This window comes from Mesoplodon densirostris, chromosome 9 (genome assembly GCF_025265405.1).
Source record: "Mesoplodon densirostris isolate mMesDen1 chromosome 9, mMesDen1 primary haplotype, whole genome shotgun sequence".
NCBI lineage: Eukaryota > Metazoa > Chordata > Mammalia > Artiodactyla > Ziphiidae > Mesoplodon > Mesoplodon densirostris.
The window spans coordinates 67,044,051-67,068,378 of NC_082669.1; the positions used below are offsets into that span (position 1 = coordinate 67,044,051).

The window sequence follows — 24,328 nt, forward strand, 5'->3', positions numbered from 1 at the left end:
TGAGCCTGCGTGTCTGGAGCCTGTGCCCCGCAGCGGGAGAGGCCACAACAGTGAGAGGCCCACGTACCACAAAAAAAAAAATAAAAAAATAAAATAAAATAAAAAATAAAATATAGGGGTGCTGGAATAGGAAAAATGTATTCTCCAAAATTCCTTTTAGGAAGAGCAGTGTATTTATTCAGAAGAAATGTCTTAATATGCCTCCTGAGTGGAGGGTGATACTCCAAGGACATATTTCAGTGATTGCAGAACTTCTGTGCAGTAAACAGGGAGAGGAACTTTTTTCTCCTCAGAGCGACAGAGGGGAAAAAAGGGTAAGAAGTGGCAGTTGGGTGAAAAGGTGTGCAAAGAGTGAGGAGGCCCCAACCGGGGAGCACCCTCCACCCCAGTCGCCCATAATGTCCACCAAACACAAATGCTTACTGTGAGCAAGTCGTTGTTGCTGTTGAGTTCAAGAGGCATTGGATTTCAGGTTGGAGTTGATGTGGCAAAGGATCTATGGGGTGAGGAAGCCAGGTGACCAGGAGACAGACAGCCTCTTAGAAATGGGTGCAAGTCTTTGGGAAAGGGAGCTTTGAACTTCCGGAGTGCATGGAACTGGAAGGTTCAAGGTCATTGGACCTGGATCCCCAAGGCAGGGTGTCTTCCCACTGACTTCCAAATCACCTCGTCCATTCAGGGAACCTTGAATCTTCTGCTCACAATGCAGAAACAAAGTCCTTGTTCACAAAATGCTGGGAGTGGGGAAAACCTCCCTCGTCAGGAGCTTTTGGGTGGTCCACCCGCAGATGTGGGCTGACTGGCCTAGTGGGTAACAGGGGATGAGTGTGCCGGTGGCCTTGAGATGAGGAAGGGTGAAGGAGGTCGGGGCAGTCCTGTGTCCTGGGCTGGGAGCATGGAGCCCTGGGCAGATGAGAGTGGAGGTAGAATGGAACAGGAAGGCTGGCGCCACACAGCAGACAATCTGGTAGCTTGAGCTGGGCTTCTCTCACAGGAGGGGGACAGCGCGTTTATTCTGGCAAGGACCCTGGGGCTGGTCCAGCTGGCCCTCTTGTGTGATAGCCGTTGCATCTGAGGGAGGCCTCCAGTGGACCCTCTGGAAGAGAGCATCCACCAGGCGGTTCACTGACGTCGTGCTGGACAGAGTCCGCCACTGCCGCCCACACCCTTGGGTTTCTCCCAATTCTACCCACTGAGCTAACTCAGAACTCCTTTCACTTTCAGGCGGCAAGACAGGGCAGGGCCCTGGCTCCCGAGCGCCTTCTCCCCGGCTTCCCACCAAAACTATCAGCGGGCCGTTCAACCCCCCTGCATCTCCCAGGCTAGGCGACGCCTCCGAGGCGCATGGCGCAGCCGGGGTAGTCCCTCCTCGCCCCAGCATGCCCGCCCCACCTCCCCCGCCCTTACCCCCGGCCCTGCCCCCGTCCTCCCCCGCCAAAGCCCCGCTAGTGTCCCCACCTGGCCCACCGACCAAGGGGAGCCCCCCAGTGCTCGCACCCCCTCTGCCCTGTGCACCGCCGCCTCCACCCCCGCCGCCCCCGGCCTTGGCTCCCAGTGACAAGGCGGTGAGGCCTCAGCTGGCCCGCTTGCACCTACCGCCCGTCCCGCCCCCGCTGCCTCTCCTCCCACCTTGCGGGTACCCTGGGCTCAGTGCCGACGCTGCCAGCCCTGCCCAGGATGTGCCGGAGCCTCCCGCCCCTCCGTTCCCGCCGCCCCCGCCGCCCCCGCTCCCCGCTTACGCCCCACGCACCCCCAGAGCCTCTCTGCCTGCGCCCCCTTTGCCGGGCGCTAACGACAGAGGTGAAGCCCCACCCCCGCGGCCCCCGAAGTCCCCGTGCTTCCAGGCCCAGCCCCCCGAGCCCAGCGCGCAGGCCTTGCCGGCGCCACCTGCCCTTCCGGGGTCTCAGACGTTCCCGCAGAAGAAGAGGCCCGGCCGAGGCCCCGGTAAGCACCAATGTTCTTGTCCAGGGGGGCCGTACCACAGGATCATCTGGCTGTTGGGAGGTGCTAGGGACACAGCCAGAGGCCTGCTACTGTGGGCCACTTGGGAGCACCTCGGGATGTCTTACTCTTGGGATTTTGTTTTAGAGCACACCTGTTCAGTGCCCCTGTGGAGCACAATGAAAACTTGTCGTGTGGGACTTTACTCTGGAGGTATTCAGGTTAGAGACAGGAAACCAAGGGTGAGGGAGGTCGCAAGACTTGTCCGAGATCGTGCAGACAACACGCCGGGGCTTCTGGCCTTCATCACCTTGCCATTACTAGCTGTGTGACCCAGGGCAGTCACTTAGCCTCTCTGTGCTTCCTTCTCACCTGTGAAATGGGGATAGCAATAGTTCACCCTCTTGCGGTTGTTGGAACAGTGAGATCCAGAAAAGGGTTATTTATTTTTACTATCACCATTCAGACTTCAAATCTACTCCCAGGGGTCGAGGTGTCTGTGGGTGCAGTTGTTTCCAGAACCCACTCTCCTGTTTAATTTTTGCCTAAGTTATTATAGTCTGGCACCTGGCCAGAATCTTCACTGGTCCTCAGCATATTAGCTTAGAATTTTGCCATATTTTTGGCAGGTTCTCCAGCTGACTCAGAAAAACGGAGGGTCCATATTTTCAGCCAAACATTAAAAATAATCCCTTCACGTATCCAGCAGAGATCATTCTGGATTGAACATAGAGGCCCTATGACTGATTTCCATGAAGTGATGAGGCTTCGATCACCTTTGGTATCCTTCTAAATGGAAAGCACACTACATATCCACACACACCCGTGTACACACACACACACACTCATAAACATATGCACACACTCATGAACACCCACATCCACACACACAGCCCAACACATATCCACAGTTATACATACACACACATATTCCTTGGTTTTTCAGAAAATCTTTTGATGCAGAAAGTTTCTTAAATGTATACCCTTGAACTAAAAATAATACAAGCTCATTGTAGAGAAAATAGAAATCACACATAATAACATCACTCAGAAATAAAAACTGTCATATTTGGATATGTTTCCTTTCTCTTTTTTCTGAATATATCTACACATTTACAGGGTTAATACTATTTTGTATATACTATTTTCTATTCTGTTTTTATTTAGTATTATATTAAAAGTAATTTTGATATAATTAGATATTTGTCAAATTGTTAAATGTATCTATAAGCATATTAATATGATCATTGATATATACCATATTTCCAGCATTAGATATTTAAGTTGATTCCATCTTTTGTTATTATGAATGATATTGCAGGAAATACACTTATAGCAATTGTAGTCTACATTTTGGATTATTTTTTTTTAAGACAGGTTCCTGCAAGGGAATTCCTGATACAAAAAGCAAGAATATTTTTAAGGCTTTTGGTCACAAGAGATAAGGTTTTAATCATTCTCTTTTCAACTGACTAATCACCATAAGGTCCAGCATTAGTACTCATGAGCCCCTTCTGACGCTTGTGATCCTTAAATGTTCAAGATGTGGTGGAAAAAAACAATGCTTTAGATTCAGAGAGGTCTGAATTCAAATCCTGCCTTCCCACCCCCTCCTGTGTAACCTTAGGCCAGTCTTTTTTAATGCCCTTAAACCTTGCTTTTTTCTAATTTGACAAATGGAAATAATAACAATACACCACCTTTCATATAGGACTGTTATGAATACTAAGTGAGGAAGTGTGCCTGAAGTGCTTTGCAAGGAGCCGGGGCTCAGCAGCGTGATTTCCTTTCCTTCCCTCTAACCAAGTGCAGGGGGCAGCTTTTCACCCAGAAGAGGGGTCAGCAGCCCCTTAGCCTCTTTAGTCTGCTTGTGGGAGCAAGTAAATCCTAGTGGATTCTGGTACAGAGGAAGGGAAGGCCAGCAAGGGAAAGGAAGAGGACTCGGAAAGGAGAAAGGCAGAGGGCGGAGCTGAGAGGGGAGGTGCTCTGATGGCCTTTGGGGAGAAGAGCTGCAGCGGCCCGGTGCCTTTGCAGCCTCCAGAGCTGCACACCCGAGGCCAGGAGTGGATGCTCGTCTGGCCCCTTTCACTGTGTCTTTGGACGTGAAACTTGGTTTTCCGTGAACAACATGAGGGTGATTTCTGCTTCAGGCCAACTGCAGGGAAGAGTAAGAGGTTGCAATTGTGAACATCTTGGCACAGATGATAAAGGAGCAGTTGTCGTCACTTCAAGAGCGAAGTGAAGAGTCAAGTACCTGGGTTGATGTGCCAAGGCAGCGGGTTATTAATTGCCAAATGGGTCATACAAAAAAGTCTTGGCAAAGGAGAGTGAGCCTCCCACAGAGGTCATCAGGGAAGAATTGATGAAGTAGGTGAGACCTGAGTTGGGCCCTGGTGGGCAGGTAGGGTTTAGGTTGACTGGAAGGAGAAACGAGGGTCTGCAGTGCAGGGGAACAGCGTGAGCGAGCCCCCGACAGCTTGTTCATCTAGCCCCCCTCTGAGCCTCACCTGCACACAGTCCTTCCTTTGCATAGGACTCTGCAGTGGGTCCACTTCTTTGGGCTGTACCATCTGATGTTGAGGGTTGATATTATCACAACAGCTAATATTTATTGAATGCTTACTACGTGCCACTTGAATTTTTTTCTTTTTTTATTGGAGTATAGTTGCTTTATAATATTGTGTTAGTTTATACTGTACAGTAAAGTGAATCAGCTATACGTGTACATATATCCCCTCTTTTTTGGATTTCCTTCCCATTTAGTTCACCACAGAGCATCGAGTAGAGTTCCCTGTGCTATACAGTAGGTTCTCGTTAGTTATCTGTTTTTACATGCGACTTGAATTAAATCAACTCGCTTAGCCCTCTCAACAAACCCAGGAGGTATGTATATTATTATTCCCATTTTATAGATGAGGAAACCGAGGCACAGAGAGGTTGTGTTATTATCCCAGCAGGAGAACTGGGGTTCAGTCCCAAGCAGCTTGCCTCCAGAGGCTGCCTTTTTATCATCGTATCATATTATATGCAAAGATCTCTATACCTCACCTCTCACAGAAGGTTATAGCATCTGAAGGTTATGCCCTATCTGAAGGCCTGTATCTGAATACACTGTCCTCTTCTCTGTCAGCGACCAGTGGGGGAAAGCTGAACCCGCCCCCAGCACCCCCTGCGAGGTCACCCACCACGGAGCTTTCAAGCAGGAGCCAGCAGGCCCCAGCCTGGACCCCGACCCAGCAGCCTGGAGGTCAGCTGCGGAACGGAAGCCCACACATCACTGGTGAGCGGGGCTGTCAGTGAGGAAATGGTTTCCCCTGGCTCAGGGATGGGGGGGGAGGTCTCCCAGCCAACAGTGCCGTCATTTCAGGGTGTGTGCTTCACAAGAACAGGGGGCTCACTCTAGCACAGAACAACCTACAGGTTGTGTTAAATAGGATTTCTCTTGAGGCTTTCTGGGAGGTTCCAGAACCCACTCTCCAACCTTCTTGAGATGAAAGAGAGGGAAGAAAACCAACATTTAAGCTGTGTGTGTGTGTGTGTCTGTCTCTCTCTCTCTCTCTCTCTCTCTCTCTCTCTCTCTCTCTCTCTCCATGGAGAAATCAGGCATAAGCCTGAAAGATAGACTGATTTGGACAAGGTAAGAGGATGGATGGAAGGCTCACCAGCAGAGGAACAATTAAAGCAAAAATATGGAGATAGGAAGGAAAGTCATCTGGGGTCAGGTGTGACCAAAAGTCTTTGGATCCCTTTGTGGGCTGAGCTACTGTCACACACAAAGCCTAGATCACAAAGCAGGGACTCAACTCATGAAAGGGCCACAAGACCCCTCTCCTCTTGCCATCAGGAGCTCAGGGCAGAACCCATTTGCTTTAGGAAGCCCAGGTTCCCAACTGCACACAGGCTGTGCTCCTTCCCACCAGCCAGGCTGAGGACTCCTGTTCTGTCCACCTCTCCCCGCCAGAGTCCTCCCCAGGAACACAAGAGGGGCTTCAGGCCACAGGGACTTTGCTGGTCCCTTGTTGCTGCCAGTTTCCCCACCTCTGACTCTGGACCCTGGATAGGCCTGTGGCACTTCTTCTCCCTTTAGAAGCTTCCTTAAGATGCTGGTTGAAGTAAGTTGAGGTGGATGATGGGGAGAGTCTATGATTTCACTTTTCCTGATTCCCCCTTGCCCCAGCTAAATAGTAAAAATTAAGAGGTGAATGGATGTCTTAGGGGGGAATAGCTCTGCCATTAAAACCTTGCACTGGGCAGGCAAACCTTTATGCTCCTGGAAATGATCAAAACTTGGGTCCTCATAGTAACCAGAGTAATTTTGGCATTTCCGTGTGTGCAGATGACTTTGAGTCTAAATTCACGTTCCATTCTATGGAAGATTTTCCTCCTCCGGATGAGTATAAACCATGCCAGAAGATTTACCCCAGCAAGATCCCCAGAAGTAAGTACCACCTTGATAAGACTCCTGGTTTTCCCTGACCCTCCAGAATTAGGTGCTTGGGTGCACTGACTGGCCACAACAGGCTGTGTAAAGTGTGACATCAGGATTTCACTGTACTATTGCAGGGATGCAGTGATGTTCATACTTCTGGAAGTTTCAGAACATTTATTTGCCCTAATCTCCAAGGGTTCATTTAGAGGTTTTTTACAGAACACCAAGTTTAGTTATTTAGCATCAGATTTGGATGCCTAAATTTACCACTGGTCCCTCCCCTCCCTGGGGCTTTTGACTGGGGAGCTAAACACCCCAAGACAACAGCAAAATGGGATTCAGGAGCTTTGCATTAATAGTTGGGGAAGAACCCCAAAACCCCCAGTTCAAAACTCTGGCAGACTCTGAAATAGAGAATGCCTTAGGTCTATGGTTCCTACCTTGGCAATGCATTAGAATGACCTAGACAGCTTTTAAAAATCTGAAGGCCAGGCTGCACCTAGCACAGGGAAATCAGAATATCCAGGGTAGGACACAGATGTCAGTATTTTTGAAAATTGCTACGTGATTCCAATGTCCATCTAAGGCTGAAAACCTCAGTCCAGTGAGAGCCTTCCTCCTCCCGATCTCATCCTGCGGCCAGGCTCCAACAGAGGCCTTCACTTGGCTTACCTGCCCAGCCCTAAGAATCGAGGAAGGCTGGCCGGCCTGCCCTTCATGGCCCAACGGGCAGGGAGGCAGTACTTCAGGGGCACAGGAAGCAGAGAAAAGCACAGTAGGTGTTGACCACACAGTGATGCTGCCTGTTAACGTAATTCTTGTCCAGTGCTGATCCAATCCAAGTGGGCAGGAGCTGGTAAGAGGGGGGCAGAGCCAGCAACATGGGTGAGGGTCCAATGTGTTTTCTACCCCACAACCCGAGTAAGGCCCCCAGCTCCAGACATCTGTAGACCAGCATGGAAAATCATCAGTATCCAAGCTTAGCCCCAGACCGGGAACCTGGCTCTTTGACTGTCTCCTTTCAAAGGGGCCTTGGTGAAGTCCCTTCCCCAGGGTTCAGCTTCCTACAGGGCAGACCAAGGATCACCAGCCTGCTCTCTGCTCAGGTGAGAGGTCCTCTTGGGATCAGCCTGGGCAGAGCTTTCTCTGCAGGCCAGTGGATTGCACATTTAGAGAGTAGTGACTTGTATGTTTTTGTTGTGTTTTGTTTTGTTTTGTTTTTGCAGTATGCAGGCCTCTCACTGTTGTGGCCTCTCCCGTTGCGGAGCACAGGCTCCGGACGCACAGGCTCAGCGGCCATGGCTCATGGGCCCAGCCGCTCCGCGGCATGTGGGATCTTCCCAGACCGGGGCACGAACCCGTGTCCCCTGCATTGGCAGGCGGACTCAACCACTGCGCCACCAGGGAAGCCCACTTGTATGTTTTTTTAATAATCTGTAAATACATTTGACCCTTGAACAATGCAGGGCTTCATGTGCATATGACTTATAGTTGGCCCTCCACATCCTTGGATGCGGAGGATTCAACCAACCACAGACTGTCCTTTTACCACTGAAAAACATCCTCGTATAAGTGGACCCATGCAGTTCAAACCCATGTTGTTTCAGGGTCAACTGTACTCCTTCTCTGAATTGAGAGAGAGAGAGGAAGAGAGAGGAGCAGAATAAAGATTGATGAAGGGAAATCACCCCACCTGGGGTTTAAATAGACCATGGAGACGTGATGGTGGAGGAGACGGGTGCTGGGTCAGGCTCCCATTCTTGCTCAGTTCGAGCTCAGCAGATGGGCATGAACTGCCCACTCTACACTTGGCACCATGCTGGCACCAGAGACTATGAGGTGTAAAGAAACAAGGTCCCTACCATCAAGCCACCAGCGTGCACACTCCCGAGATAGAAGTGTGAGACATTAACTAGATCACAACGGAGTGTCTTAATCACTGATTGTTTAAAATGCAGAGGGCACCACAGTGGGCATGAGGGTGGAGGTGGAGATTGGGGACTTGAAGGCGTAGAGAGAGGTAACATTTCCACTGGGTGGAAAGGCATTCCAGGCTGAGCACGGCACACCCCCAGGAGAGAGGCACGATAGTGTTTGGGCCATTTAAGAATGACAAGCAAGTCCTACGTGGTGTGTAAGGGCACACGGTGCCTGGAGAGGACCGCACCGGCTGCCAGAGATGTTAGGCTTCGTGGGGCAGAGGGTCAATAAATAACACTTCTTCTCCATCATATGAAATGTTCACAGGTCAGACGGATAAAGATCTAAGTGTTTTTTTTAATTAATTAATTTTTATTTATTTATTTTTGGCTGTGTTGGGTCTTGGTTTCTGTGCGAGGGCTTTCTCTAGTTGTGGCAAGTGGGGGCCACTCTTCATCGCGGTGCGCGGGCCTCTCACTATCGCGGCTTCTCTTGTTGCGGAGCACAGGCTCCAGACGCGCAGGCTCAGTAGTTGTGGCTCACGGGCTTAGTTGCTCCACGGCATGTGGGATCTTCCCAGACCAGGGCTTGAACCCGTGTCCCCTGCATTAGCAGGCAGATTCTCAACCACTGCGCCACCAGGGAAGCCCGATCTAAGTGTTTTTATTGGAAGCCACAGCTTAGGTAACAGCAAACTCTAATACTGCACCCCAGAAAGAGGCTTGCTGACTCCCCCAGGCCAGGGGATTTACAGGTGAGGGGACTGAGGCTGGCCTCCCCCTGCAGCCACAGAGCAGCCTCACAGAGCTTTCCACATGGCCAGGAGGGCAGGATGGAATAGTCCTTAATACACAGGCAGCCAGATTTCAAAGAGGGAACCTAGAAGGGGCCAGGCTGCACATGGCTAGTTCCCTCTGTTCAACTCGCCAGCAAAAGAGGGCAGAGAGAGCCTAGGCATGTTACCTACCCTACAGGAGGTGCCCACACACGAAGAGGACAAGGAGATGTGTTCCCTCCTAATGTGAAGGATGCTTTATCCCTTCTAAGGGATATAAGCAGAACCTCTAAGCAAAGAACTGTCAGTGAAATACTAACCACCACCAATACAGTAAGTGATCCTGTTGTAGACCTGCTCAGATATGCCTGGCATGGTTCTAGGTGCTTTGCAGACCTTATCCTAAGTCCTTAATGTAGAAAGTTTTCACGTAGGGGAAAGGAGGTCCAGACAGGCCAAGTGACCTGCCTAAGGCCTCACAGCAAGTTAGAGGCAGAGCCAGGAATTTCAGACCCAGGGGTGTCTGAGCCATGCAGCCATGGTGAACTCTGAGAAGGGATGTGGTTAGGTCTAGGTTGAGTCTGATAACTGGCAGTTTGATCAGAGGAGGCCGAGACCAAGGTCAGGAAACCTGTGGCTTTGAGAAGGGTCCATGCGAGGGAGGATGGATGGGGGTGAGGGTTGCCAGGGCTTGGGGATGCAGGCCACGAGAGGAACAAGAGAAGTAGAGGAGGAGCTAAGGGCCTCTGAGTACCAACCCGGGCCTGGATGGATGGCGTGGCACCAAGAAGAAGGACCTGGAGAGGTGCGGGTTTCGGGAGGAGACGAAGTGATGGATCAGGGCGAGTGGAGGTGCCTGGAAGGCTGCAAAGGGGAGGTGACCCGGGGCAGGTGGAACAGGGAGTACACAGGTCTGAGGCTGAGGGGTAAGGTCAGGAATGGGAACTAGCACTGCGGGTCATTAGTTTGGAGCCCTACCCTAAACCAGGGCTCAGCAAACATTTTCTTTAAAGGGCCAGAGAGGACATACTGAGGTTCTGCCTGCCATCTGGCCTCTGTCACAACTACTCAGCTCTGCTGTTTTGACATGAAAGCAGCCACAGACAACACGTAAAGAAATGGGCATGGCTGTCTTCCAGTAAAACTTTATTTGTGAAAGCAGCTACTGGCTGAATTTGGTCTGCTGGCTGTATTTTGCTGATCTCTGCCCTAAACCACTTCAGAAAAACGGAGTCTTAAGAATCTCCTTGTTATACAGCCTTTCTCAGTAATGTGCCGTGGAGTCCTTCAATCTTCAGGCTCAGTAAATTCTAACGTACCTGCATTTGGAGCCCGTGGTGCCTAGCCTCATCTCTGAGAACAGAAGAAAAGCTTCACCGCATACAGCTCACCAGGAGGGCAGAGGTGGCAGTCTGTGCTGTGCTCCTCTCCTTTCAGAGAACTGTTCAAATCAGTGCCCACACCAAAATAAATAATCCCCTGAGGATCGAGAAGGAGCAGTTAAAAAAAAAAAAAAAAAAACGCAACGTACTCATGAATTGACATCCTACAGACCAGAAAGGGCATTTGCCATTTCAAAAAGAAGGTATAGTTTTAGATTGATGTGGTATTGGTGGACATAAAATACTTCAGTAGCCTCCTAGCACAGTTAAATGAGCATGTTCCTGCCGTTCCTGCGAGCCGTGGGGGAGAACCTTGTTAATTATGTGGGTGTAGGTCATGCCTATCTGATGACATTTCTTCTGACAGTTTTTCTCTTGCATTCTGCCATTGACCTGTAACCCAAGATTAGAGTTCTTCATGGTGTGGGAGACTGCGTTGGTTCCGTCCGATGAGGGTGTCTCTGTGCTCTTTTGTAGCAGTTCTGGAGCTCTGTCTCCGCCCGCTTGCCTGCTTTCTCTCTGTCCTTCCGAGACACACACACACACACACGCGCACACACACACACACACACACACACACACACGGCACACAAATACCCTAAGGCTTAGCTCTTCCAGTGCCATCCTCCCTGTCTCCACTCTGCAAGTATGAGCCATGTTCTTTCTTTGGTAGGTGATTTTGTCCAATTTTTTTTTTTTTTGAGGTACGCAGGCCTCTCACTGTTGTGGCCTCTCCCATTGCGGAGCACAGGCTCCGGACGCGCAGGCTCAGCGGCCATGGCTCACGGGCCCAGCCACTACGCGGGATCTTCCCAGACCGGGGCACGAACCCGTGTCCCCTGCATCGGCAGGCAGACTCTCAACCACTGCGCCACCAGGGAAGCCCGATTTTGTCCAATTTTTAAGTGTTTTTAAAATGCATGGGTTCCTCAATAAGTTAAACAGAATTACCGTATGACCTAGCAATTCCACTCCTGGGTGTATACCCCAAAGAATTGAAAACAGGTGTTCAAACGAGTTCATAGACAAATATTCACAGCAGCACTATTCACAGTAGCCAAAAGGTGACAACCCCAATGCCCATCAACTAGTAAATGGATAAACAAAATGTGGTGTAGTCATGCAATGGAATATTATTGGACAGTAAGAAGGAATGAAGCAGTGGTATGTGCTACAACATGGATGAACCTTGAAAACATTATGCTAAGCGAAAGAAGCCAGACATAAGGCCACATGAGATTCCATTGATATGAAATATCTAAAATAGGCAAATTCAAAGACACAGAGAGTGAATTTAGCAGTTGCCAAGGGCAGAGGGGTATGGAGAACGGGGAGTGACTGCTAATGAGTACGGGTTTCCTCTTGGGCTGATGAAAATGTTCTGCAACTAGATAGTGGTGATAGTTACACAACAACGGGAATGTACGAAGTGTCATTAATGGTAAATTTTATATTATATGTACTTTACCACAATGAAAAGAAAGTGAAAAAACCCTATCACTAAGAATCTTTGGGAAAAAATGCATAGCTCAGAAATACTCATTAACACAATGATGGTAGAAAGAGTGAAGTCATCCTCATATGGACAGATACTTATTGAGGCCCTCAGCTCTGGAGAGATTTAGATAAATGATCCCCCTGACTTACCCTTGAGAGATTCACATGTTGGTGAAGGAAGGGAGGAGAGAAAGACACCCAAACATAACATTTCAGTCTGGTGTTCCCAGCAAAACCATCCTCGTCACGATCAGTTCAGTGGGAAAGTAACTGATTGAAAATGTGACCGTTTTCATCCCAACTCCTTTTTCTTTACTTTCAATTGTGGTTAAAAAAGAACATAACATGGGGACTTCCCTGGTGGCACAGTGGTTAAGAATCCGCCTGCCAATGCAGGGGACACAGGGCCTGTGCACCGCAATGAAGAATAGCCCCCGCTCACCACAACTAGATAAAGCCCGTGTGTAGCAACAAAGACCCAACGCAGCCAAAAAAAAAAAAAACTATGTATATATATATATATATATATATATATATATATATATATATATACACATAACATGAAACTGACCATCCTAACCATTTTTATGTGTACAGTCCAGTAGTGTGAAATGCATTTACATTGTTGTGCAACCAATTTCCAGAACTCTTTTCATCTCACAAAATTGAAACTCTGTACCCATTAAACAACTCCCCATTCTCCCCTCCCCCAACCCCCTGGTAACCACTGTTCTAGTTTCTAGCTCTGTGGCTCTATGAGTTTGACTACTCTTGGTATATAACTAGAATTGTGCTATAATTTTAAAAATATATATTTATTTATTTATTTTTGGCTGTGTTGGGTCTTCGTTGCTGCACGTGGGCTTTCTCTAGTTGCGGCGAGTGGGGACTACTCTTTGTTGAGGTGCACGGACTTCTCATTGCGGTGGCTTCTCGTTTTGGAGCACGGGCTCTAGGCACGTGGGCTTCAGTAGTTGTGGCACATGGGTTCAGTAGTTGTGGCTCTCAGGCTCTAGAACGCAGGCTCAGTAGTTGTGGCTCATGGGCTTAGTTGCTCCACGGCATGTGGGATCTTCCCGGACCAGGGCTTGAAACCGTGTCCCCTGCATTGGCAGGTGGATTCTTAACCACTGTACCACCAGGGAAGCCCTACTTGACTTTTTGAGACTGGCTTATTTCACTTAGCATAATGTCCTCAAGGTTCATCCATGTTGTAACATATGTCACAATTTCCTTCCTTTTTAAGGCTGAATAATATTCCACTGTATGTATTTACCACATTTTGTTTATCTATTCATCCATCAATAGACACTTGGGTTGCTTCCATCTTTTGGCTATTGTGAACAATGCTGCTGTGTACATGAGTGTACCAATAACTGTTGGAGACTCTGCTTTCAATTCTTTCGTGTATACACCCAGAAGTGGAATTGCTGGATGATACGGTAATTCTATTTTTAATTTTTTGAGGAACCACCATACTGTTTTCCATTTTACATTTCTACCAACAGTACAGAAGTGTTCCAGTTTCTCCACATCCTCTCCAACGCTTGTTATTTTCTGGTCTTTATGCTTTGTTTTGTTTGTAGCCATCTTGATGGGTGTGAAGTGGTATCTCATTGTGGCCCAACTCCTTTTCTAAAAGAGAGTTACTTTACACTTATAGCAAAACTGGCTACTATTACTTCCATTAGCAGAGAAACTTCTCCACCAAGCAGTGCAGTAACTTTAACAGTACAGGGTGGTTCACATCATAAAATCAAAGGGTTAGATGTCCCCAGACTGAAAGAATCAGAAGACAAAGCTGGTGCCAGAGTCCTTCACCTTTGTGGCGGGAGGGCAGTTGAGCAGTAAGGACCTCTGTCCTGGCTGACTTATCTTAGCCATGTCTGATTATTACTGGGGACCACAGCTCTCCATAAGCTATCTTCCAGCATCCCACTCTCTTACCACCTCCTGTCTTTCCAGGTTATTCCTTTATTCCTCTGAACCTGCAAATATACTGTAATATCTATAAATAATATCTCTCTTGGGAATTCCCTGGTGGTCCAGTAGTTAGGACTCTGCACTTTCACTGCCAAGGGTGCAGGTTCAATACCTGGTCGGAGAACTAAGATCCCGGCAAACCACATGGCATGGCCAAAAAAAATTTTTTTTAATCTTACCAGATATTTATATATATATTAAAAAATCTCCCTTGACCTCCCCTGGGCCATTTCTCTGCTCTTCTTACAAGCAACACCATCTCCTCTCCCCGTCCTCTCAGGCCTTCTCCCTTCACGCCATAGAAGGAGCCCTTGGCAAGGCTACCAGTGGACCTGAACATGGCCAAATCCAGGGGTCAGAGGCGTCAGCTGAGTCCATCACACCCTCCTCCTGAAGCAGTTCTTGGCTTAGATTTTCTGGCTGCCCTCTTTCTCCCCTCCTCCCACTGCAAGCCCACTGCTCCTCCATTTTTTGTCATACCAGAAACCTTAGAATCGTATTTGGCTTCTTTTTTTCTCTTCTGCTCCCACATCCAATTTCCCAGTAAATTCTGGGACCTCCCCCTTTGAAATGCATCCCCAATCTGATCACGTGCCCTCTGTCACTCACCCCTGGCTGAAGCCTCTGTCGTTTCTCACCTGGATGCTGCAAGCACCTGCTAACCGGTGTCCCTGCTCCACGCGGCAGCCCGAAGTGATTGCTCTAAAGCCCAGTCACACTGCCCCTGCTTACAATCCTCCAGTGAATTCCCATCTCCCTCCAAGTCAATCAGAAATTCCTGTCATGGCTTCTAAGACCCACATGAACTGCCCATTGCCGCCACTCTCCCCATTGTCACTTCCCTCCAACAGCATGGACCACCTACAATGTGTAGAATGCTCCAAGCACACCCCCCATCTCTGGGCTCTTTGCACTTGCCCTTCCTTCTATGGGCCACTTTCCTCAGATATCCACGAGACTTACCCCCTGCCTCCTTTAGGTCTTTTATTAAAGTAGAGTTACTTTATACCTATAGCGCAACTAGCTACCATTATTCCCATTAGCAGAGAAACTTCTCCACCAGGCACTGCAGTAACTTTAACAGCTCTTGGTGGTTCATGCCGTAAAACCAAAGGATTAGATGTCCCAAGACTGAGAGAATCAGAAGACAACGCCAGTGCCAGGGTGTGTCTTTCTGCCCTTGTGGAGGGCAGTTAGGCAGTAAGGACCTCTGCCCTGGTGCGCTTACCTTAGCCACACCTGATTATTACCGGTGACTGCACCCCTGCTTATGGCCTCCCCTGATGACCACTACAGATAAAATAACAGCACTTCCTGTCCTATCACTTGTGCTCTCTTTATGCTGCCTTATCGTTTTCTTCAAAGCATCTATCACCTCCTGACATGTTATATATTTACCTGTCTTCCCCAGTACAGTATAAGGCCCTGGAGGGCAGAGACAACATCCATTTTTATTCACTGGTCTATCATCAGCTCCTGGCCTGGGGCCAGGCACACAGACACTGAATAACCACTTGTTGAATTAATAAATAACAATATCCACACACATATACATTGCTAAACCATTTACAGAAGAAATTTGAAAACAGCACAAATATCCAACGATGGGGTTAAATAAATTAGTGCAGAGCCACAGGATGGAATGTTCTGCATCTGTTATAACAGCGCTGTTGAATAGTTAGTGACATGGGAAAATGCCAATGTTACCTTGAGAAAACAAAACAAAACAAAAAAACCTGGTATACTAAAATTACATTAAATAAAACCTAAATTTAATTTTAAAAAGAAAATATTTCATGAATTTATATGGAGAGGGAAAAGTGGACCAAATAAAGGAAAGAGAGAAGAGGCTAGAAGTATATCCAGTACAGTGTTAAGAATGGTTGGTTATCCCTCAGTGGTGGAATGCTGGGTGATTTTTATTTTCCTTATGCTTCACTATTTTGTCCGAGTGTTCTATAATAAATATATATTACTTTTAATAAGCGTTAAAACTAATTTTAAAATTCCAAATTATTGACAGAGAGACTATGATTAGCCCACCCCTGGCCTGAGTGCTCCGAGGTGTGTAGGGTGACACTGTAAGTTCTCTACGAGGGGGACGTGGGTCCCTCAGGCCAACGTCAACTATGGCAGTGACAGCAAGGAAGGCCAGATATGCAATTTCTAAGGCGTAGCTCTGGCAGATACTAGAATTATCATTTCCAATGAAACCCGTCATTTCCTTTAGTTAGAGACCGTGAGAGGCTTCCAGCATTAGAACAGGGAAGGGCCTATGAGGTTTTCCAGCCCAGCTCCTTCAGGTCGGGCTGAAATAACCGAGGCACAAGTAGGGTGATCTGCCTCTGGTCACAGCTGGTGGCAAAGCTGGGGCTTGAGGTGAGGTTCTTTGTTCCATGTCACCTAAGAGAACCCCAGGCTTGTTCTTGATGTGGACAGGCTGCCCAAAATACTGGACCAGCATAGAACCAAACCAAGGGTGTGTTCCCCGCCTTCTTGAGTGAGGGGTCTCCATGCAGAGGCCTAGGAAGACCCCACTACATGCCCTAGGCTCACTTGAGAGGAAGGGATGAACTTGACCTTAGAAAGGGAGCTCCCAACAGAACTCAGTGGCTCTGTATTGAAAAGGGAAAATGATGATTCCATGTTCCTTTTTAAAGTTCAAATCAACATCTTTCTGGATAAATACATTTTTTAGCAGAATCTTTTTTATTATTTTTAAAAGATATAAAAACAACTACTCCCCTCAGTAGCAATACAAGGTTGAACATTTTAACCAGATTTTCTCAGGCCTTTTTCAGATACCTTTAGTAGCTGATTATTCTGTCTACCCCTTCTGTAAACAATCACCACACAACATACAGCACCCTGGGGAAGAGTGCTGAGGGCACCCTCACTCTGGCCCAGCCCATGTGTTCATCCCCGCACTGAAAGCCGCACTGAAATCACCTAGTAACAACATCCTCCTCTGCTTTGCAACCGTTTCCTGTCTGCTGCACTGCTTTGGGGATGGGAAGGGAAACAGAAACTACCGTTCCACTTAATGTCTGTGTCATACAGTTAGCGTTGCCAGTGAAATGTTCCCAGTCACAGAGAATTGTGTTTTTGATTCCGTCTATCCATCTGCCTTTCTTGTCGTGGTCTGGCCAACATTCCTTCTCTGCACGTGAGGCCGGTGTAGGCAGCATCCCATTTGCTTCAGATACACAGCTTGGTTCTCTGCACCATACCTACTACTCTCCACCTTATGCCATATGGACCCTACCTTAGAGAGAGACCGAGCTGGCCCAGAGATGACGGTTAGATGTGCTTCTCCTCGGAGTCCACTTTCTCCTCACCCAGCCCCTGGAATTGTACTCCAAGACTGGGAGGGGTCCTGGGAGACCCAGCTTTGATGGCCAACCAAGTTTGTAAATCCTTTCTGGGTGTTTTCCAAGCCCTGCAGTATTCAGCCTCTTGTTGGTTGGCTACAGAACAGATTTTTTTTTTTTTTGACCTGAAAATATGTCTCTGTCTGAGAAAAGGCACAAGCCTGGCTTGGTTTACAAGTGACAAAAAATAAAGTTGGAAACCAGCGTGGCCCTCAGGCCTCTGCTCCTCCAGCCCAAGCACAGACTTTCTTCTTTAAGCCCCACAGTTTAGCGAAGTCTTTCCTAGCCGGCTGCTCTGTAGCCAGCAGCTCCGGCAACACAGCGTGTTAATAACTGGGGGAAGAGGCGCCATCTGGTTACTAGGGGGCGGCAGCAGCGGTCCCTTGGGCTGCCCTGCGTGCAGTAGACGCATGTGACTGGATAGAGATGGAAAAGAGATTTCTTACTGCACGCTGTGGTACCAGAAGTTTGAAACCCACCATTTTAATGAATCTGAAATACGCTTCTGTGGGCAAACAGCCCATGTGAAGGACTGTTTCAAACAGAAGGGCTCTACAGTTTAATTCTAAGAGATTCTAGTGGCATCTCGTAACAGAAAACCCCCCAAGGAGATATTTGGATTAAAAGCATCCTGGGTAACCCTGGCAACTCTCAGCCACACATTCTAGCAGCAGTGAAATTTCTTTTACAACAAGATGCAGAGTTTTCCTTTCTGTTTTAAGAAGAAATTGATTCTCCTTAGCTCTGTTGTTTCCAGTCGTATTTATGAAAACTAGTGGGCACTGCTTACCTATGGAGAAGCCTGTTTCATTGCCCAGTCGTTCTCCAAGTGGGGGATTTTGCCCCCCAGGGGATATTCAGGACTGTCTGGAGACCTTTTTTGTTGATACAAATGGTCTGGGGCATGTGCTAGTGGCATCTAGTGGGTAAAGACCAGGGATGCTGTGAAACTGCTTACAGCACACAGGCAGCAGCCCACAACAAAGAATTTTCCAGCCCCAGATGTCAGTAGAGCCAAGTTAAGAAACCCTGGTCTAGAGGAAGGCTTTTCTGTAGTAGACTGGAGTTTTGTAAATCTAAAAACAATAGTGTCAAGGCCATACTGCCGCGTGGAATTCGGTCAGAGGCTGTTTATCAGTGTCTCCTTACTTTTTGCTCAGTTGTAAATCTGACTAAAAACCTAGTACTCCCTATGCCATTGGTCCAAAAATATCTTCATCCTAGAACAAGTGCACTCGATAATTTTAAAAGTATTTTAATGAAAAGTACAGTGTCCGTTGGATTAATGTTTTGTAAGGTGTAGAGACCCTTCTATGTGGCAGTTCATTTAAGAAACTATATCTTACCATAACAGATTCTTAAGATGACTTATATGCCCATTGTAGAAAACTTGAAGAGTATTTTTAAGAGTTTTTAAAAAGCAGTAAATCCAAAAGGCATCAATTCAGTATATTATTTACATTTTTTTAAATGGATTTTTTAAAATAGTTGACATCTTGCTATCTATACAGTTTCTAGCCTGCTTTTGTGTCCTACATTTCAAACATCACCCCAAATTATTTGAGCCTTTGTAGACATTCAGATGGCTGTTTGGTGCTCCATCATACAATAATGAACCGTAGATTTCCTAAACACTGTTGTTGAATACAGGTTATTATCAGCTTTTCACTATCATAAATAATCTGGGATGGATATTTCGGCTTTTCATGTTGCTTTGTAAGTAGCACAGCAACGTGAATTTTTGGGAGGGCTTTGGGATGTAGTTATTTAATTCCTAGCCTGTGACAGAAGCAGACAGAAAAGTCTTGTACCAAATGCAGCAGAGGAGACACAGGGACACCATTTGGATCACCTGACTCACAGGAAAAGTTCTGGAATTCCTAGGAATGTGGATTTAAAACTTGGCTAGACCAACCAAACCATGTATCTACGGGTACACACGTCTATGTAAGTAAATGTCAAAAAAAAAAAAAAAAAGCTGGAGGGATAAACAGCAGACTTAGCAGAGGCAACTCTGGGATAATTAATTGGGATTAGAGAGAAGGGCAGGCAGAGAGGAAGCACTTGAGGGGGTATTTTTTCCCTATTACCTTTTCTGTATTCTTTGAATTCTTAATTATGAGAATATATTCATATGTAACTTGTGTAATATCTAAACCTAATATGTTTTAGAGAGTGAGTTGGATCCTCACGGAACAGGGTCTGAGCTATGTCAGCACACGCTTTCACTCCTTCTTTAAGCAACCCTAGCACGACGCCGGCACATTTGGGGCCAGGACACACGAGCGAGTCTGCAGCTGATGCTGTGTTCAGAGCTGAGAAGCTCGCACGTGCATTTAGATGAGAGGCCTTCATCACTTGTTCTCCTCCCAGCTCAGTGGACGTGACGCCTCTGTATCCACAGTGTGTGACATAGAGGCAGTGGGTAGAAACGCACGGTCTAGGGCCAGGAGCCCGAGGGTTTCAGGTTGACCGACTTACATTACCCTTGGTTCCTGTACCATTGCCCTAAGTGTCAGTTTAGCCAGACTTTCTCCGTGAAGCACATAGCCGGCCCTGGGCCAGCAGATGGTGGGATGGTTCCTGTGTCTTTCAGGCCGCACACCTGGTCCCTGGCTCCACCCTGAGGCGGCCGGCCAGAGCTCCGATGACATCAAAGGCAGAAATGCTCAGGTAACACGGCCCTCAGGTCTCTGAGTGTAAAACTGGGAAACCTCAGGGAGCACAGAAATGTTGAGGGTGTGCTTTCCACGGAACAGCCTCCCGTTTTTCCTCAGGGAAAGCCACAGGGGTACCTTTGTTTCCAGCTGGGATGAAACACTCACAATTTCAAAACCTGAAGAGTGAAAGGGGGGAGCTTCTCTGGAATCACCACCACATACAGAAGCAGCTTTGGCAACACAGAACCCCTTGGGAATCACTCTGCAACCATCACCCCGTTCGCTCCCATCATTCTTCCCTCGTTACCGCGGCCTGAGAAGCCTGAGAGGAAAGCTCTGTAACATGTATAAAACATAATTTAGTGTTCTCTCTCGTCTATAGAATACATAGTTTCTCATAGCACCCTGGGGGGTTTTCTCCCATCAACATTATCATTTACTCATTTTTAAAATTTTTTAATTTTAATTTTATTTTATTTTTGGCCACACTGCACAGCATGCAGGATATTAGTTCCTCGACCATGGATTGAACCCGTGCCCTCTGCAGTGGAAGCACAGTGTCTTAACCACTGGGCCGCCAGGGAAGTCCCCAACATGATCATTTCTTTTGACCAAATTTAGCCACAGATTTTGCTGGTGGCTACAGGAAGGCTGTGGGGAGGGGATCGGGGGAACCAGAGAGGTGCTTGTGTCATAATTGTGAGTCTTTGAAGAAATGCCCTCGTGCTCACACGAGGCAACTAGGACACAGTGTTTTCTAACCTGGGCGGAGATGACATCTCTCACCGCAGACGACAGGGTCTCATCTTTAAAGGCCCTTCGTTTCTTTGAATACATGCATTCCGTCCACCCTGGCCTCCTCCTGTTTCAGGGTGCTGTGTAACACAAAGGGTGGCCTGCTGTTAGATCAGAACCTCAAGGAAAGGGACGTGAGAAAGAAGGAACTTAGGTTACTGGAAGTGGGGATGAGTTCCCTGAAGGAGGTCAAGCACCCTCTCCCCTTTCTCACCATGGCTAATCCAAGAATTGCAATAACCATTCTCAGATGATTGTAGGTTCAAAACTGGGTGTATGATTGCAGTTCAGAGAAAGTATGTGTACAGAGGAAACATGAAGACAGGAAGAATATACACAAAATTGTTCACAGGCATTCATTCTGCCAGCTTATGGCTGATTTTGACTTCTTAGGGGGCATTTCTGCAATTTCTGAATGTTCTATAATAAATACTCCTGTGATCAGAAAGATATAGTAATAATCAAAATAATATGTCCTACATTATATAGCTCTTTATATAGTTTAGATAACTTGCATATGTTATTTCATTTGCTCCTTTTAGCAACACTGTGGTATAAGCTGGAGAGATACCTTTAATGCAAACGTTTTTCATATGAGAAAACCAACCTCCAAGAGGTTAAGGAACTCACCCAAGGTCAAGGTCACATTTGCAGACCTCTGACTCCTCGTCCAGTGCTCCTTCCACTGTACCTTACTGCTTTGCCTGGCATGTTAGAATTGACAGGACAGGAGTCACCCTCACCTTCAGACGTGGCAAGCATAATGGGACATTATGCACGGTCTGGTCCCTGACCTCATGGCAGGCACACATCTAAATCCCTGAGCCCATAAAGTCTAGTCAAGGATGAATTGTTAAGTCTCTCTTGGGCATCCCATTGTCAAGAAGATCTTCTTTATGTCTAGATGGACACCGTCTTAATTCATTTTCACTTCACTGAGGCAAAAAGCAGTCGCCCAGGGAAATCACGGGGTTCCAGACATGATGAACAGCACCCTGGGGGTGCTCTTCTTTTATGGGTACAGAGCCCAAGTGATCCGTGCAAGGCTGGGAGCTCTGAGATCTGAAAGCCTGGGACCCTTTCTCTGTTTTCCGTTGCCTTGTCTTGGGATCGCCACCAAGTTCTTTGCTTTTCTTGAGCTTCCCGTCAAGTGAGTCTGCTGGTGCTTGATCCCTTAAATGTTTTTGATGGGATTAGGTCCCCACCTGCCACAAGCTACAATTTCATTCCTTTTCCACCCACGACCTCCTGGGTGAAAATCAGCACCTTACGTATGATGGGACCATCAGACCCTGGCAGCCTTGCATGCATGAGGGAAAGCTTCACTGCCCGGCCCCAGTGTGTGTCATTTATGTGCTGTGAGTCTTCTGACCCCACCTGATAACACTGTCGTGTTTCCACAGTTATCCCTAAAGACACTCCGGTGAGAAGACAGATGAAGCCAACGTCCTGTGAGCTACCTGGGGGTCCATATGGCGGGGTGGACATCCCCAGGAGAACGTCAGACCTCACCATTCTCAAGTTGTAATTCAGTTGACATAAAGGCTCTGCATGGAGCATTTATTTATTGTAAATACGTGATTTGCACAGGCTTTAAATCAGTATTATAGTCGATTTTTATTTCAGTAATTTAAAAAACACACACATCATTTCTCCATTGTTTAAAATGCATCTTGGCATTCATCTGTCAGCACAGATGAGAGCCCTGTCCCCACCACAGAGTGTCCATTACATGACTATAAATACGCGTGCAGGCTGGCCCTCCCTAGATTCGGAACCATTTTTAGAAGATTCCTTAGTTTCCCAAAGTCATAGTATCAACAACAGCTTCTTATTGGCATGATTTTCTAGTCTCATCACACAAACTGCAAAATCAAACCAGATAATGCCTTATAAATGACGCGGCTCAGAGAGAGTAATGTGTCGCCACACCCAGACAATGCCACAAGGCCTCCAGTGAACGAGATGCCACGTCTCGTTCCCGTCTTGCAGTACAGGGATTCTTTTGCTGCCTAACGTAAACATAACACAAATCAAAGGCAAGAGCGGGTTTGGCCTCTCCAAGGCCGACCACAGGGCCCCCTTTTTTTTTCTATTAGTTTCTGCTTTATAACAAAGTGAATCAGTCATACATATACATCCCTTCCCTCTTGCGTCTCCCTCCCTCCCACCCTCCCTATCCCACCCCTCCAGGCGGTCACAAAGCACTGAGCTGATCTCCCTGTGCTATGCGGCTGCTTCCCACTAGCTATCTACCTTACGTTTGGTAGTGTATATATGTCCATGCCTCTCTTTCGCTTTGTCACAGCTTACCCTTCCCCCTCCCCATATCCTCAAGTCCATTCTCTAGTAGGTCTGTGTCTTTATTCCTATTTTACCCCTAGGTTCTTCATGACATTTTTTTTTCTTAAATTCCATATATATGTGTTAGCATACGGTATTTGTCTTTCTCTTTCTGACTTACTTCACTCTGTATGACAGACTCTAGGTCTATCCACCTCACTACAAATAGCTCAATTTCATTTCTTTTTATGGCTGAGTAATATTCCATCGTATATATGTGCCACATCTTCTTTATCCATTCATCCGATGATGGACAGTTAGGTTGTTTCCATCTCTGGGCTATTGTGAATAGAGCAGGGCCCCTTTTGTATCTGAATGATCCTGCAAGTAGCCAATGCGCTTACTGTTTACATTGCCCCTCGTGCCCAAGTCTGCATGATGCTCCTCCTGTCCCTCCACGTTCCCAGCCTCATCCTGGTGGACAAGCTGAGGTGAGCTGTATGAGATTTCAGTATTTTCCCTGCAAGTTAGAAACCTGTGTAAGTCATCATGAGTAAATTCCTAATTCTGTCTCAGAGCTCTTTTTTTTCCTCCCCTGAGTGCAGGGTTTTCGTGAAAAACATGACACGGAAAAGTACAGACTGAAATGTTTTCTGAAATATCTGCCTCAAATATCAGTGCCCCGTGCCCACCCTTAGGGAACCTGGAGCCACCCATCAGGCAAATCCTAGCTGCCTTCTGAGCCCAAGAGAAACTAATTGGTCTGAGAGTCCCCTAGTCCCTGTGGTGGCACCTCTCTAGGTGGGGAGAAGTGTGTGAGTCCAGCCAGCCCTGACTATGGACCGGCTCAGGACGGGCTGTGACCTGTGACCGCTCCTCTCACACCCTTTTTCTGGAGCTGGCAAGGGAATGGCAGTGTGTTTTTGCTTGGTGCATGACCCCATCCTTGGTGGAAAAGCTGTGACAGAGGAAGGAGAGAAAATAGGAGGAAACAGACTGATCCCTCGTCTGTGCTCAAAATAGCTGCAGATTAAAGGAAATCAGGGAGGCAGAAGTGGGAAGAGCAGTGAAAAATAAGTTTCCTTTGAAATAGCCCATTCATGCACTCACACCTCAAGGATGTAATGCCCGGAACACACCATCCACGAAAGGTAGACCGTTAGGAGTGTTTTGGCAAACATGATACTACACCCACCTAGCTGCTGTCTGGAGTGGAGACTAAGACGGTGTCCTCCATCACTGTTATGCTTTCTCATTCCAGACAGAAGCCACTGAGCGAGGTCAAGTTACCT

At 47.5% G+C, this 24,328-nt stretch overlaps 1 protein-coding gene across 1 annotated transcript in view; it reads left to right on the forward strand.

Moving 5' to 3' along the window:
• WIPF3 (WAS/WASL interacting protein family member 3) overlaps positions 1 to 22,180 on the forward strand; it is a 63,219-nt gene extending 41,039 nt beyond the window's left edge. The window contains exons 9-13 of the mRNA XM_060107723.1: positions 1,225 to 1,944; positions 5,072 to 5,221; positions 6,278 to 6,379; positions 19,895 to 19,971; positions 22,157 to 22,180. Coding sequence (XP_059963706.1) covers positions 1,225 to 1,944; positions 5,072 to 5,221; positions 6,278 to 6,379; positions 19,895 to 19,971; positions 22,157 to 22,180 — 1,073 coding nt within the window. The remainder of the gene's footprint in view (positions 1 to 1,224; positions 1,945 to 5,071; positions 5,222 to 6,277; positions 6,380 to 19,894; positions 19,972 to 22,156) is intronic.
• Positions 22,181 to 24,328: the final 2,148 nt, after the last annotated feature.